The sequence below is a fragment of the Melitaea cinxia genome, chromosome 6 (genome assembly GCF_905220565.1).
Source record: "Melitaea cinxia chromosome 6, ilMelCinx1.1, whole genome shotgun sequence".
NCBI classification, from domain to species: domain Eukaryota; kingdom Metazoa; phylum Arthropoda; class Insecta; order Lepidoptera; family Nymphalidae; genus Melitaea; species Melitaea cinxia.
Window position 1 is genome coordinate 6,974,474 of NC_059399.1, and position 17,276 is coordinate 6,991,749.

The 17,276-nt window shown below is 32.5% G+C and overlaps 1 protein-coding gene and 1 long non-coding RNA gene across 2 annotated transcripts in view; one reads left to right on the forward strand and one right to left on the reverse strand.

Annotated features, from left to right (window-relative positions):
* Positions 1 to 12,845, forward strand: part of LOC123654283 (elongation of very long chain fatty acids protein) — a 42,065-nt gene extending 29,220 nt beyond the window's left edge. The window contains exons 5-9 of the mRNA XM_045590195.1: positions 1,914 to 1,970; positions 4,693 to 4,798; positions 9,534 to 9,670; positions 10,175 to 10,330; positions 10,983 to 12,845. Of these exons, the coding sequence (XP_045446151.1) occupies positions 1,914 to 1,970; positions 4,693 to 4,798; positions 9,534 to 9,670; positions 10,175 to 10,330; positions 10,983 to 11,135 (609 nt within the window). The 3' untranslated portion in view covers positions 11,136 to 12,845. The remainder of the gene's footprint in view (positions 1 to 1,913; positions 1,971 to 4,692; positions 4,799 to 9,533; positions 9,671 to 10,174; positions 10,331 to 10,982) is intronic.
* Positions 9,426 to 9,984, reverse strand: LOC123654284. Its single transcript, XR_006743220.1, has 2 exons — positions 9,868 to 9,984; positions 9,426 to 9,661 (listed from the first exon to the last, which is right to left on the reverse strand). It is a non-coding gene; the product is annotated as an uncharacterized LOC123654284 (long non-coding RNA).
* Positions 12,846 to 17,276: the final 4,431 nt, after the last annotated feature.

The following is a 17,276-nucleotide window of genomic DNA, read 5'->3' on the forward strand; positions in this document are numbered from 1 at the left end:
GAATTTTTTTTTTGGATCATCTTTGCCAGCCACGTAACGATTACTTTATCTCCTGTTCAATGATTAGCTCAACAATTTTTTTTAACTCTTAGACTAATAATATAATTTTTAACGAGTAGGCAGTTAACACTTATACCTACAATCACTCACTCACACACTATCACTTCAGCCTATCGCAGTCCACTGCTGGACATAGGCCTCCCCAAGTTCGCGCCACACATCCCGGTCTTCCGCAATCCTCATCCAGCCTACACCGGCAATCTTACGTAGATCGTCGGTCCAACGGGCCGGAGGACGTCCCACACTGCGTTTGCCAAGACGCGGTCTCCACTCTAGGACCCGTCTACTCCAACGGCCATCGGTCCTGCGACACAGATGACCAGCCCACTGCCACTTCAACTTGCTAATTCTGTGGGCTATGTCGGTTACTTTCGTTCTCTCGCGGATAGTCTCATTTCTAATCCTGTCTTTGAGAGAGACCCCAAGCATAGCCCGTTCCATTGCACGTTGAGCGACTTTAAACTTGTGGACCAGTCCCTTGGTCAGTGTCCACGTCTCGGCTCCGTATGTTAACACAGGCAGGACGCATTGCTCGAAAACTTTTGTCTTCAAGCATTGCGGAATCTTCGAAGTGAAGACTCGACGGAGTCTGCCAAATGCCGCCCAGCCCAACCGAATCCTCCTATCGGCCTCCTTCTCGAAGTTGTTGCGGCCTAGTTGGATAGTATGGCCTAGGTAAATATAATCCTGAACAACTTCGAGAAGGGTACCATCGACCGATACCGGTATCGGTATGACTTGGTTGTTAAACATAACTTTCGTCTTATCTATGTAGGTTATTACCTACAAACAATGTATTATTTATATAAAATATATTTCATGTCATTGTACAAAATCAAATGTGTACAATATCTGAAATGACTTGTATAGTGTGTATATCGTGTTGTTCAGAAATTATTATTGACGGTAGTCTGGTTTTAATAACTATGTGTATCATAACTGAATTGAAGTTTTGTCATTAATTGAAATAGCACTGTTTACCATTTTCACTTTTTCTAAGTATTTCAGACGAATAAATGTTTACATAATCACTTCAGCCTATCGAAGTCCACTGCTGGGCATAGGCCTCCCTAAGTTTGCGCCAAAAATGGCGCGAACTCATAAGTTTTGCCCAGTCACCAGACTGGGCAGGCGGCTTGGTGACCGCAGGGCTGGCTTTATCGCACCGAAGACGTTGCTGCCTGTCTTCGGCCTGTGTATTTCAAAGCCAGCAGTTGGATGGTTATCCCGCCATCAGTCGGCTTTTTAAGTTCCAAGGTGGTAGTGGAACTTTGTTATCCCTTATTCGCCTCTTACGACACCCACGGGAAGAGAGGGGGTTGGCTATACTTATTCTTTACTGCAGTAACCACAGAGCAAGTTACGCAGCATATAAAGCAATAGCAGTTTACATAAGTAAAATATTCTAAAATTACTTCTACTAAAGAGTATGCCTAATAAACTCGTAGTTCCTTAAATCTTCTTGACAAAAACATTATTTTATGCACAGGCAAAAAAATATATGCTGGTGTGCCTGCTATATATTATATTTATAGGCACCTCATCATTTATCTTATCTTTTTATGTATTATATAAAATTATTAGTACCTACAGTAATTACAATCCATAACAAAAAGTGTAGACTATACAACACACATATCTTTTGTATTTAGTTAAATGAAACGCATATCTTTTTTGTTATTATATGAGCCTTAATTGTTAAGTAAAATATAAATATAATTATACTTCTTATTACTGTACATTCTTTTCTTTGAATTAATAATTTATACATATTTAAAATATTATAGGTAATTAAAGAAAGGTAATAAACATAAAATAATATCAAATTATTATTATTTTTAATTTCTTTACAGATAGCGCAAGGTTGCTGGTGGTACTACTTCTCTAAATTCACAGAATTTTTCGACACGGTATGTAAATCAATAAATTTTCATCACTCATCACTTCAGCCTATCGCAGGCCACTGCTAGACGTAGGCCTCCACAAGTTCGCGCCAAAAATGGCGTGAACTCGTATGACTGTTGCCCATAGTCACCATGCTGGGCAGGCAGGTTGGTGACCGCAGGGTTGGCTTTTTCGCACCGAAGATACTGCTGCCCGTCTTCGGCCAGTGTATTTCAAAGCCAGAAGTTGGATGGTTATCCCGCCATCGGGTGGCTCTTTAAGTTCCAAGGTGGTAGTGGAACTGTGTTATCTCTTAGTCGCCTCTTACGACACCCACGGGAAGAGACGGGGTGGCTATATTATTTAATGCCATAACCACACAGCATCAATAAATTTTAATTATTATTAATTTACATATAATTAAACAAGAAAAAAAAAATGACATCGTACTATCTATAATGACATACTACTTCTCAGGATTTTGTTACGTCACATGCGTTTTAGTCAGTGTATCTAATAGTTCAGCGAGGTAGTGAACAGAGGTTTTTTTTAATTTTTACTTTTGCTAATTATTACTTATTCACATTAATAATTACATTTTACTAGTGCTTGTGAATAGATCAAAGATTATAATTTTATCATATATACAAGTGCTGTTAATTACTTTGTACGTGTTGTTATGTTTACTTAAACAATGGTAGCAGTAACATTTTAAATATTTTTTGTGCCATGAATTAAGTTTAGTAAATTTATTTTTAAAAATGTATCGGTATTAAAATTTAAAAATTAAAGAATGAATTTAAACACGACAGCGTAATCTTTAGGTTAGTGACTGTAAATTCAGTACAATACTCGTTTTTGATTTTTAAAATGGCGAAAAATCTTTACCGAAATTTCGTTGTTTCTTTTTTACACATGGCTGCTCAAGCTCAACGCAAGGATGTGCGAGTTTTTATAATAGTTTGTTGGAAAAATCGTCATATAGCTCAGTATCAAAACACCAGACTTAATAGTTTCTTAATTTATTTTGCAAACACTTTTTTATAAATGAACAATCGCCATTCCATTGACCCCACTAAGACGTGAATACTTTATTGGGGACTGGGGTCCACGACAAAAACCTGTTTAGCCTAAACAAATATTTTTCATATATTACGGCGATCGCTTTAGAAACAGTCAGTTCCTGTGAAAATATTCTATTGTACAGTCACAGAATAAAACTGCTAGCCATGATCGTGTATGTTTCTTCTGTAAATGAGAACGGTTGAAAATTAATTTGTAAACATAAGTATGTTTTAAATTTGTTCAAAATCGTGCTTAAAGTGAATGCTTTAAAGGTAAAATTTTAAATCTACGACAATCTAATGACACAGTCGATTCGTGTAAAGCTTATTCTGTAGTTATAGTAATACTAGCTGACCCCGCAAACGTTGTTTTGCCATATAAGTTTAATAACCCCCTTACCCCCCCCCGCTTATGGTTTAGGGGTCTGAAAAATAGATGTTGGCTATTCTCAGCCCTAACCGATATTCACAGAGAATTTCATAATAATCGGTCCAGCCACGTCGGAGAAGTATGGTAACTAACATTGTGACACGAGAATTTTATGTATAAGCACTTCAGCCTGAAATATCCCACTACTAGGCATAGGCCTCTTTCCCCATGTAGGAGAAGGGTCAGAGCTTAATCCACAACGCTGCTCCTATGCGGGTTGGCGGATATATTCCTTACTATGAGTAACGATCGCTATCGGGTGTACACGATAACAACCGGGACCGACGGCTTAACGTGCTCTCCGAGACACGGTGGGGAGACCCACAAGGACTGCACAAATACTCAGACCACGGCAAACACCTGTATGGCCAATACAAATGTTTGTCATCTGCGGGGATCCAACCCGCAACCGCCAGCGCAACAGGTACAATCCATGGCTGTGACCTCTGCGCCAACGCGGCGTCTTTTTATAAGATTTAGATATAATTATGTACATCATTTTTAAAATATGAATACATTTCTATTACATAAAACTGTCAATATTTAAAACAGAAATATTTAAATGGAATACAAAATTCTTAAATTGATTTTCAAATAATTTTTAGCAGACTTTAAAAAAAGGAGGAGGTTACTCAATTCGACCGTATATATATATATATATATATTTTTTATGTATGTTTGGGGATAACTCCGTCGTTTATGAACCGATTTTGATAATTCTTTTTTTTTGGAAAGGAGATATCCCTAGTTTGGTACCATGATAAGGAAACCAGGATCTGATGACAGGGTCCCAGAGAAATCGAGAGAAACTCTCGAAAATCTGCATAAATTTTTACTATGTGTACCGATTTTGATGATTTTTAATTTAATCGATAGCCGATGTTTATCATGTGGCCACATTTAAATTTCATCGAGATCTGATTACAACTTTTGGAGTAATCTTTGATAATGCGTATTTACTTGACTATTTTTTCGTCTACCTATGTTGTATTACTTGTCGATATAATTGAAGTCGGTTTTTCTTCGTTTGCCTGCAAACACAATTATCTTATAATATGTTTTAGTTGCCTTTTATATTATATGTCTTTCTTAACGATGATTATTTTAAGAGCACATTTGCACTAAATGTTTCGACTAATGAGTAGATTTATGTACTTTTTTTCGAGTAAACATTTCACTCTTGACATTATTAGTTGTCAAACATTCAAAGGTTATTTTCTTACTAAATATTACAATGGGTATTTTCTTTTTCAGATCTTCTTCGTTATGCGTAAGAAGTTTGACCATGTTTCGAAGTTGCATGTTATTCACCACGGCATTATGCCTATGTCGGTCTGGTTCGGAGTCAAGTTCACGCCAGGTAAGTTTAAGTAAACTATAATAGAGAAACCGGTAAAACGAGTCTCGTGGCTTGTTTAATAGTAAAGTATACCTACAGCTTTGTTGTCCCTGTCGTCATCGACTTTGTAAATAATAAAAGAACAATTAGCTTATTTCGATTATAGAATACTTTGTAATGCGGAGTTAAATAGCGTGTTATAAACACATTATTCAGGTGTGGTAGTTGCAAGTGTCATGAAGTAAGTTTTTAGCCGTCTTTAATCCAAAATGTATAAGTTAGAATATATTATTGACATTTACTATGTAGTTGTTACAACGTAGATAAATAGTCCCGGAACAGGTTTTCTTGATTTTAACGCCTTTATCATTTTACATACGTATTTGCACGCGATGAAACTGAGTCTTTATTGTCTTTTTAAAGAAAAATAACGTCGTAAATATGCTCGTCACGATATATACATGTTCCGCTAAGGTTATACTTACATATTATGATTTAATATAAATAACATTACTGTACATAATCCTTTGTTTAGAGACCTTTAAAAAAAACATAGAAGCTATTTTTTTTCCGTTACAATTCAGTTACATTCATCACTAAATTTTAATTCAGTAAGATAATAAATAGCTTATTCTACAACAATATTTACATGATTTTGTTCCTTTTAAGAGTATATACCTACTAATAAATAAATATATATTTAAATTTATTTATAATTTGTATTTCGAACGGAATAAATATCTCAAAATAGATGAAACAAATTGATTTAAATCGGAAGTACCTTACCATGTAAATAATAAAGTGTACACGTAAAACAAATGGAGTAAAAACTCAAGGCAGTCTACGTCTTAAGATATTGAACCTTTGATCCTTAATAGTCGCAAGAAGAAACCTTCCGTAACTAGTTACTTGTTTGTCTTATAATTAATCTAACTAGTTTTAATATACCTCATATTATTATTTCTATTTGTTGCAATTGTTAAATAAGTTATATATTTTTTTTATTATATAATTTAATCAAATGTTTTTACCAATTAAACGTTTCAAATGACAGTATTTGCGTTTACTTTTAAGTTATCGTAACGTATTACGACGTTGTAAAATCATAGACTCAGGTAATTATAGATACAGGTGGTTATGATCAAGGTGATTAATCCCTCTACAAGCTATTGTTTGCTCAAAGCTTAGAGTAAACGAAATCGTGTTAGTTATTCGCACTAAAATAAATAAAATAGCTAAATAAAAGATATCCTTTCATACGATTCTAGAATGACTATATTAGCAGTATTTTTGCTAGACTAAAATTAAATAACAATATTTTTATGAATAGTTTGTACATGGAAAACAATAGCCTAATCGATTACATGTGTTATAAATTTTTTAATTGAAATACAATAATAAAGAAGGCTAAATTTTAATCTAACTGTTGGTGGAATGTAAAAATAAAATGAAGTTAAAATTAGATAATTAACACTTGGTATGTAAAAACAAATGTGTTGTGCTGTGTGGCTGCGGCACTAAAGAATTTAGCCACCCCCTCTCTTCCCGTGGGTGTCGTAAGAGGCGACTAAGGGATAACAAGGTTCCACAACCATCTTGGAACTTAAGAAGCCGACCGATGGCGGGATAACCATCCAACTGCTGGCTTTGAAATACACAGGCCGAAGTCCGAAGACGGGCAGCAGTGTCTTTGGTGCGACAAAGCCAGTACTGCGGTCACCAACCCGCCTGCCCAGCGTGGTGACTATGGGCAAAACACATGAGTTTACGTTATTTTTGACGTAAACTTGTGGAGGCCTGTGTCCAGCAGTGGACTGTATAGGCTGTAATGATGATGTAAAAAATACAAGTATTAAAGCTCCTGCGAACTATGATGAGTTTTATAACTAACTATATTTATATAAAGTTTTTAAAAACAAAAAATATATCTAAAGTAGAAATAAATATTTTTATAACAAACTATATTTGTATAAAGTCGCTAAAAACAAAAAATTTATCTAAAGTAGAAATAAATAATTTAGTAAATACAATGAAAAGATAAAAATTAATATTTGAAATGGTATAATAATATGTAATATAGAAGCCATCCTAAATGAAAACCTTAAAACCCTGCACGCCTCACATTTCAACCACAAAACAAAAAAAAACGTTTACATTTTATCGGCTCAGGTAACATATTAATCTTAAACGCATTCCAATAAATCTGATTTCGACTGCAAAATATTTTTATAGCTTACATTAATTAAAAGTTACGTTATTTTATTTAGGCCTTGTCTTACTAGCTGCGGATAAAGCTATTTGACGGATGACGGTATCCGACAGTTAAGTTTTTTGATTCATTATTATTTTTTGTCAGCAAGTTCTACTAATATTTATAAGATATTTCTATTCGCATAATAATAAAATAATATATGCAATATTCATCTTAAAGTTTCAGTTTATTATTGATGAGAAACAGATCCTTCTGGCTTATTCGACCGTCCCGCTTTTAAAATCTATTTCTATCGTCATTCAACAAATAGCGTTTATCCACTACCGGTGGAACAAGCTTTTAGACTAATAATGATGTGAGCAACAGTATTATTCCATTAGTCGGTTGTTGTACAGTTTTTTAAATGTGGAAAATACCACAACATAGCTTTAAAGTTTAAGATTACATATATCACAGGCGGCATGTATTTAATCTATAAAGCGGAATGGTAATTTAATTCGGTACGTGTACGTGTGTATTGGTTGCGTACATACACAAACGTACGACGTATATAATTAAATAATCTACGCGGGCGTTCACCGTACGCAATTATGTTATATTCTTACAAATTCACATCTTATTATGTATTGTGCTTGATATTTTAAAGTAAACGCAAATACTGTGATTTGAAACGTTTAATTCGTAAAAACATTTGATTATAAAAAATATACTGTTATAAAATTATTATGTATAATAATATAAAATATTGTATATTATTTTTATGATAACAATTATATTCTTATAGCAAACGGTTTCGTTTCTACTTTATAGTAGGTATACGCAAATATTCTATACAAAGTAAATAAAATTGGAGTCTCTGTTTATAATATCAAAATATCCGCTTTTTACTAAATGCATATGGATGTATACACGGTACATATACCAAAATAACATTTTTTACAATTTTTGCCTGTCTGTCTGTCTGTCTATTTTTTTCCGGCTAATCTCTGAAACGGTTGGACCAATTTTGATGCGAATTTAACTGGAAAATAGCTAATGTAATAAGGAGCAACTTAGACTACTTTTATTTTAGAAATTTATTTTGTAACTCTGTGAACTAAACAATAATTTTTTTGTTAAATTTCACGCGGACGAAGTCGCTGGTACAGCTAGTTATACAACAAAATCCTGCAAACGATTATACAATTTCAAACGATTACGATGATATACGAAAAAAAATTTGACGCTTGACTGACGCTTAAAAATTTTGATAATATAGATTATATTAGATACAAGACATTTTATTTTACAATATTGTGGTTATGTTATTTTCAGAAACTTTGTGTTTATCAATTAGTCCTAATAGTTCAAGATGTAAACATGACATGAGTATTAAATTTAAGAGGTAATTGGCCGTGAGCATATATTAAAATCTGACATATACAAGTATAAAATATAAGGACGGAGAGACAAAAATAGATAATGTTTAGGTATTAATTATTTTTAAAATAACATATAAAACATATTTCACATACCTACGGAAGTTCTATCTAAATATCATTCACACCGGTATTGCAAGTTATTATGTTAAATAAAACTTCTTACCTCAGCACATTCGCAATTTTTATGTAAAAGAATGATTTAGTGAATAAGATTAAACCAAGGCGACCTTCGATACGAATCGATAGTAAATTTTTATATAAGTTGTCAAAAGATAAAGCTTGTAATTAAAATGTTTTTGAACAAACCACAAAGTTACCAATGTACAGTAATTTTTTCCAGCACACTGGATTAGTGATTAGATATTTAACTCATTAATTGCGATGTGTAGGTTTATTTTTTGTTATATTTTTTTTGTAATTATACTTTGAAATCATCTTAACACGTTATTTTCCGCTTATATTTTACGAAACCTACAAAAATAACTAAAGAAATTTCATGTTTTCCTTCCATTATGTGATATAAGATTGTATGCAAAAAGTTTATTACTTCTTTTATAAAATTATTAAGACAAAGCAAGAGCAGAGGCTATATTTTCAAATAAATCGCTTAAATATATTTAATAAGTATATTTTTTTAACCGACTTAAAAAAAAAGGAGGATGTTACTCAATTCGACCGTATATGTTTTTTTATTTATGTTCGGGGATAACTCCGTCGTTTATGAACTGATTTTGATAATTCTTATTTTGTTGGAAAGAAGCATAACTTGCATAACTTTTTACTGAGTGTACCGATTTTAATAATTTTTAGTTTAACTGAAAGCAGATGTTTATCATATGGTCACATTTAAATTTCATTGAGATCTGATTACAACCTTTGGAGTAATCTTTGATAGATAATACGTATTTACTTGACTATTTTTTCGTCTACCTACGTTGTATAACTTGTCGATATAATTGAAGTCGGTTTTTTTTTTGTTTGCCTGCAAACACAATTATTTTATTCAGAGTCAATGAATGTCAAAAATATGATTTTATTAAAGTTTCATTGTTATTATGTACATACTATTAAAGTTTTTAAATTGTCTACAAATGAGATTATTAATGTGTAACGTTTTATACAGGTGGTCATTCAACATTCTTCGGCATGCTAAACACCTTCGTTCACATTGTGATGTACTCGTACTATCTACTGGCCGCCTTCGGTCCGAAGGTGCAGAAATACTTGTGGTGGAAGAAATACCTCACCGCCCTACAAATGGTAATTTTATTGAATAATTTTATTGAGCACAGATAGCGGCATAATGGAACATAAAGTACTTAATTATAAAAGTACAAAAAAAATTATAAAGTCATAATAACTAGAAAAGCCTTGATAGAGGGAAAACTGAAACACGTCAACACAACACGGACTAGGTTATAATTAATACAATCGAAGGAATTTATAAGGTCGCTCACAATTAAATGATCATCCACAATGCCGTGATTGTCGAAGTAACAGAGACATCTAAGGTCAATACCACAAACAAGGCGTAAACATTTAATACAACGTAAACAACGTAATAGCGAAAAGGAAGTAGTGTTTAGTTGATTCATTCTCGTCCACGCAGAACATTCGAGTAATTCAACTTTACATGGGACAAACTAGTTATGTACATACATTTTCAATGTTTTCTAGCTTATGTATTATACTTTTGTATAATTTTCGTTATTAATTTGCTTAACGGATTTGTATTGATTAAAACTAATTAAAATTAAAATTTAGGTTCAATTTGTGTTGGTGTTCATCCACGCTTTCCAACTTCTGTTTATCGACTGCGACTATCCTCGTGCTTTTGTTTGGTGGATTGGAATGCACGCCGTTCTCTTCTACTATCTCTTTTCGGACTTCTACAAACAGGCCTACATCAAGAAAGCGAAGGTAAAATAACATAACTACATTGTTTTTGATTTTAATTTTAAAGTATTAAAACATTTTATATATATAGTTATACGATTGATAATACACTTATTTGTGGAAATAATGTTCACGAATATAATTTTAATATTTACGTACAATATGGTCACGTATAAACTAATTATTCCTCATTACACGTACGCGGTAGCACACATAATGACCTTAGATCATTATTTTTGATACGTAATTTTTTGTGATATAATCCATAGTTTTTTGTACATTATAAATAATAAAGAAAATAATATTGAAACTAAAAATTATCCATTCATCTTTTTATGATGCCTAATTTATGTTGAGTAATTGTATTTTTTGCGAGATTTCAAATACGTAATACACCTGAACTTTCCAGCATTTTTTATACGAGTACAACTTTATATTTTTTACCCGTATAAATAGTTACTTATTTCTAGCCAACAGTATAAAATAAATGAACGTTGAAAATATTAGATAAATGCAATATTAGTGTAATTAAATCGCAAATACGATTTAGATAAGTTATTGAAGCATTACTATAGATTATTATTTTAATATCCAGTTATTAAACAAGTTGGTCAAGGTGTAGAGAAAAAATCTATTTCTATTTTCCTTATATTTAATGTATTTATTTTTTTATCAGAGTTTAAAGGCGAATGAAAAAGTTGAAGTAGAATCATCCAAGATTGACTATGAATCGAAAGAAAGAAAACTGCCTCTTCTGAACGGCTTCAGCAATGGGTCGACATTGGGCGACGTACGGCAGAGGATGGCGAGCGCAGTCGCCTCTCAGTGAACCTTGACGTTTAGGCCGTGGCACCTTCTAGTGCCATAATTAACCGGGACCGTTGAGACCACTTCCGAAACTGGTATTTAAAACATCGGCACCAGTTTCTAAAAGTAATATGGTCTTATTCTTTCCCTCATCTTGCCTTGGATATAAGTGTCATGGTGTTAAGTGAAACTTTATAGAGAATGATGTACGTGTCGTGAGACGGACAATGTACAAAGTGAATCTCAAGTTAAGCTCAATTAGTTACATATGTGGTATAGCTAAGTAGAATAATAAAATGGTGCTGTCACAGGGACCTAGCTGGAACATAGTGCTCAAATTGAAATTTAAAAACCATTTACAAGATGAAACATCATTATAGAAAAAAATATTTATTTTTATATGGTTGATCTTATAAATGCCATTTTATATTTTCATAATGTGTTTTTTTTTATATTTTTACAATTTTAAAATACTTAATGTGTTTATACCGCAAACTCCATAGCTAGATTATGTTGTGTTACATGTTATTGTTATATTAACAAAGTAATAAAAGTTGTATATTTTTTTGCGTTACCTATATAAAAAAAGCATTTGAATAATAACATTTTTATATATATTTTTATTATAATCGAATCAAAAAAAGCAAATTAAAATATTTGCATTTTTTTAGTATAAAGAAATAAATAAAATTAACTTATCAGTATCAGGAAATATGTTTAAGGTTATTTGGAAGGCTAACTTATATCATCTGTGATTATAATCAAATAAATATGTATATCGTACAACAAAAATCTAAAATCAATGAACGTTATATTTTTATTTTTAATAAATGATCAAGTGATATAGTTTGAATTATTTAAGAAAAAGTTTGATCGTGTATAGCACCTACGTATTTTAAAAATATAAATTGTACCTCTAATTGTAGTTATAATCTGTAGTGACTTCATTATTATGATTAAAAATTATAAAAATCAAAGCAGTAGACAAGACCTGCAATGAAACGTATTTAGTAGATAAAAATAATGTTGTTTAGTCCCAATGTAGTGTCTATCTTATGTGTCACCGACTAAGTTAAAGTAAATTCAGTCAAATTAAATTAAAAAAATCAGTAGGTACTCTTTTCAGAAGAACTTTTTCTTCTTAATATCCTAAGCCTCTAAGATATTTGTGGATAATATAAATATATATTATATAGATACTTCAATACAAATCACGCTAGATTTGAATTGAAGTATTTGAATTTAGTCTTATGAATATAAAATAACTAAAAAAACCAAAATATATACTCCTATTTTACTGTGATTGCGATATTAAGTTAGAGTATTGCAAAATAATAATGTAACAGTATTGAAAACCAGAAGAGAAATAAAAAATTGACATAAAAATGTTTTGTTCCTTGTATGATTGTCAAGTTGTTTGGTCTGTTCAAAAAGTCGTTTATGTGGATAACATGCAGTAAAGCTTATCGCGTAATTTAAAGACCAGAAATGAATCAAGCCACAAAACATTTTGGAAACAGACTTATGGCGTAAATAGCAATTTGTACATTCCAGACACCAAAAATTTTTATAAAAGTTTTTTTTTATATATCGTCACTACAATTTTTAAAGGTGTTAGCGGTATGAAAAGTATCTATTAGTCAGTGCATTAAGGCATCGGTTAGCTATTTGAGAATTGATAATATTGTAATGAATTTTGTGATACTTATTTAAATAAAGTTTGCCCGTCATATTTTTATCGTTTCATTAACCTTGCCTAGATGTTGCAGGTAGAAAGTTGCGGCACGATTTACCTTGGATAATAAACATTAAAAAAAAGTTTAAATTTATTCACTCTTAATTTAATGCAAGAACACATTTTTCATTGTTTTCATTTTCTAATAATTAATAAATGACTAAGAATAAAAAATTGTTCAAGTCTAATAATTATATTTTTTAGCAATTAACACCTTGAGAGAATCCGATAACATTAAGTTACATCGTTAAAATAATTTATGCGATATGTTTATGATACCTACAATTTTACAGATTAACTAGCTGTGCCCCGCGGTTTCACAAGCTTTAATTTAAGGAAAAATTAGCCCATAGTCTTCCTCGTCAAATTGGCTATCCAACACAACAATATATTTTTTAATTTCAACCAGTAGTTTCTGAAATTAGTGTGTTTAAAATATAATTTTTTGTAATATTTGTGATGAATAGCTTATTTATTTGGATAAGGATTAATATCATGTTTATAAAAAAACCATCGCAAATAATGCTTTATTTTAGAACAAAGGTTAGCATAAAAAAGGTCATAGTGATTAGATAGAACTTTTAAAGGGAAAAAATTCTGTTATACATGATTTTTGCGAAACATAACTATTTACAACATTTATATTTATTAACATTCCATCACAAAATACAAATTTTAACGTTCAAAAATCAAAGCCTTAGAAGTCTGGAGGTATAATTTCAATACATCGTAGGTATATATACCAAAGGTCATACGGTGTAATTTCCTATTATAAAAAAGGCATAAATTATACGTATGTAAACGCGTTCTTAACATCTAAAACAGCTGTTAGCCTGTAATATCCCACTGCTGGGCATAGGCCACTTTCCCCATGTAGGAGAAGGATCAGAGCTTAATCCACCACGCTGCTCCAATATGGGTTGGTGGATATATTCCCTACTATGAGTAACAATCGCTATCGGGTGTACACGATACCAACCGGAACCGACGACTTAACGTGCTCTCCGACACACGGTGGGGAGACCCACAAGAACCAACAACCGGACCGGAAATAAATATTGGTACGAGTATAAACACAAATATCCACTCCGGTCTCCGAGCGGGAATCGAACCCACGACCGGTGGTGTTTTAGGTGCCGCCGACACAGCACACGCACCATTACACCACAGCGGTCGTCAATTATATCAGCTATTTAATATTTAATACAAATACTTAAATTTAAATATGGTATAATTGAAAAGCTGACAAACAACTTTAAGTTATAATTGGATAGCTTGTTTATAATATTGACTGACGTCACAATAAAACTGACCGATTACGCAAATAGACTAATTGACATCGAAGGTGGATGGAATTTTTTTCAAGAATTATAATGGTACATCAATAATAAGAAATTACTATAATTAGATCATTCTTACAGTTTTGTCCTCTAAGAATAAATTCTTACTAACGTTATTTCAATGATATAAGAGTCGGAAGGTTTCTTAAGTTTTTGCCTTAATTCGAACAATTTTTAGATTACAAGTAAATACTGACTAATCTGTGACAAGATTTGCTTGAAATTTTTTCATAAAAATTGTAGCATCGCTGTAATTGTATATAACTGTCAGTGATCCCAATATAATGTCCGAAATGTCAAATAAAATGCTATCCTTTTTATTTTTACTAGATTAGGTATTTAGATAGAAATTTATGAAGTGGTATGAGTTTACATAGCAGAAATAAACAACCTTAGGTATAAAATGTAGGGACACTGTGAATAAAAAATATATTATTATTACAGCCTATACAGTCCACTGCTGGACATAGGCCTCCACAAGTTTACGCCAAAAATAACGTGAACTCATGTGTTTTGCCCATAGTCACCACGCTGGGCAGGCGGGTTGGTGACCGCAGCGCTGGCTTTGTCGCACCGAAGACGCTGCTGCCCGTCTTCGACCTGTGTATTTCAAAGCCATCAGTTGGATGGTTATCCCGCCACCGGTCGGCCACTGCTGGACATAGGCCTCCACAAGTTCGCGCCAAAAATGGCGTGAACTCATGTGTTTCTCACATCTCATGACTTTTTAAGTTCCAAGGTGGTAGTGGAACTGTGTTATCCCTTAGTCGCCTCTTACGACACCCACGGGAAGAGAGGGGGTGGCTATATTCTTTAGTACCGTAGCCACACAGTACCAATGTAAAAATATATAATACCTATTATATTATTAAAAATATTATTTAAATATTATTGAACCAACCTTCTATACCTACAATACCTTATAACCTAATATCAATATTTAGTAGCTTATTATTTTTTTATTCGGTATTAGATATATCTAGTTATTATAAGTTGCAAAGTATCCAAATAAAATAAAATAATCAAATAAAGTAAGTTTGTAAATGTGAGTAAATATTTCTTAAATAAACACTAAGAATAATACACAAGTCTTTCACTTTAGATTGTCTTATTTAAAATGATCAACGTGATGTTTATTCCTTACATATATTTTAATTATACTAAATTTGAATTTTGTAGGCATAAAAAAGGTGAAATAATAAAAATAAATCAAATGTTAATAAATTTAATCTAAATATGAATGTCGATATTTAATTCTTTTAATGCCATCTAATGTTCAATAGTTGTTAACATTATTTTTATTTTATTTTTGATAGATGGCACTATTATCAGGCGCTTAAAACATGTTTGTTTTTTAAGTTTATTTGTTGGTTGTTAAATAAACCGCTATAAGACGTCAATAGAATGCATGCGCAATACATGTATTTTTGGACAATTATCAAGCTTCATAAAAATTATCAGTAAACAAAAAAATATACATAAAAAGAATTGTTCTTGAATAAAGAACAAACAAGAATAAATGCTTAAAGCATACTAATAACAAAAAACATGAGCCAATGAAAATTAGAAAAATATAAGAAAAATTACGAGGGGCTAAGTTTGGTAAGCCTTATTAGCAATATGAAGTCAAAAGAAAGTCTACCGAGTTTCTTTTACCGCCACCTAGTGTTGAGTAGTTGTCAACAAAATCTTTATTGTTATTTGATAGATGGCACTATTGGCAAATATAAATCGCAAAAATTATTAATGCAGAGTTAATAAAAAAAGTTCATTGTGTTTTCTTATTTTCGCGCCAATACATTGTAAAATATTAAAATCGCTTTGATTGCATTACAAAAAGTATGGAGCCAAATATACAATTTTTAAAACTCTCCATACGCTTGGTATTAGTCAAAGGTTTCTCTACCGGGCTATTGATAGATACAATGAAGCCTCCTCTGTTTTAAATTAAATTTTTACTACTGAGGAATATTTTAACATCAAAATTACCGTATTTATGCTCAAAGTTCTAAGAAAGCTTCCCAATTAGTCTACAGAGTACAGCGTAGGCATTATTCGACTCAGAGATGGTTTGGTGAGGTGTTAGCTATGAAGGAGTGACTGAGCCATATTTTTGTAAAAAAGATATCAAAACATCGGCACAAATGTATCAAAATAACATTTTGAGAAGGTAGTTAAGCCCCTTAACAACACCATGTTCAATATCCAAGAATGGTCTTTTCAGCAAGACTCGGCGCCAGGTCATAAAGCTCGATCCGCTCAATCTTGGTTAGAAACCAACGTTCCGGACTTCAACAGAACTGAAGACTGGCCGTCATCAAGTCCCGATCTTAATTCGCTGGATTATGATTTATGGTCAGATTTAGAGAGCATGGCTGTTCTTAATGCCATGATAATTTGGAGTCCCTAAAACAATCCACAATTGGAAGTGAAGAATTTTAGCGACCCTGTTTTTTCAATACCATTTTTAAATTATTTTATTTTTTAACTCTTTCGTTGTTTGGATCGTTCGTAGAATAACAAAGAAATGGAGAAAAACGAAGGTATAAAATTCTCGTGTCACAATGTTAGTTACAATACTCCTCCGAAACGGCTGAACCGATTTTTATGAAATTATGTGTGCATATCAGGTAGGTCCGAGAATCGGCCAACATCTATTTCATATCCCTAAGTTATAAGGTGGTTAATAATATAAATGGCAATAATATATGGCACAACAACGTTCGCGGGGTCAGCATATAATAGCTAGTATATATGTATATATGCTGTGTGGTTACAGCATTAAGAATATAGCCACCCCCTCGCTTCCCGTGGGTGTCGTAAGAGGCGACTAAGGATATCACAATTCCACTACCACCTTGGAACTTAAGAAGCCGACCGATGGCGGGATAACCATCCAACTGCCGGCTTTGAAATACACAGGTCGAAGACGGGCAGCAGCGTCTTCGATGCGAAAAAGCCAGCTCTGCGGTCACCAACCCGCCTGCCCAGCGTGGTGACTATGGGCAAAACACATGAGTTCACGTTATTTTTGGCGTAAACTTGTGGAGGCCTATGTCCAGCAGTGGACTGTATAGGCTGTAATGAT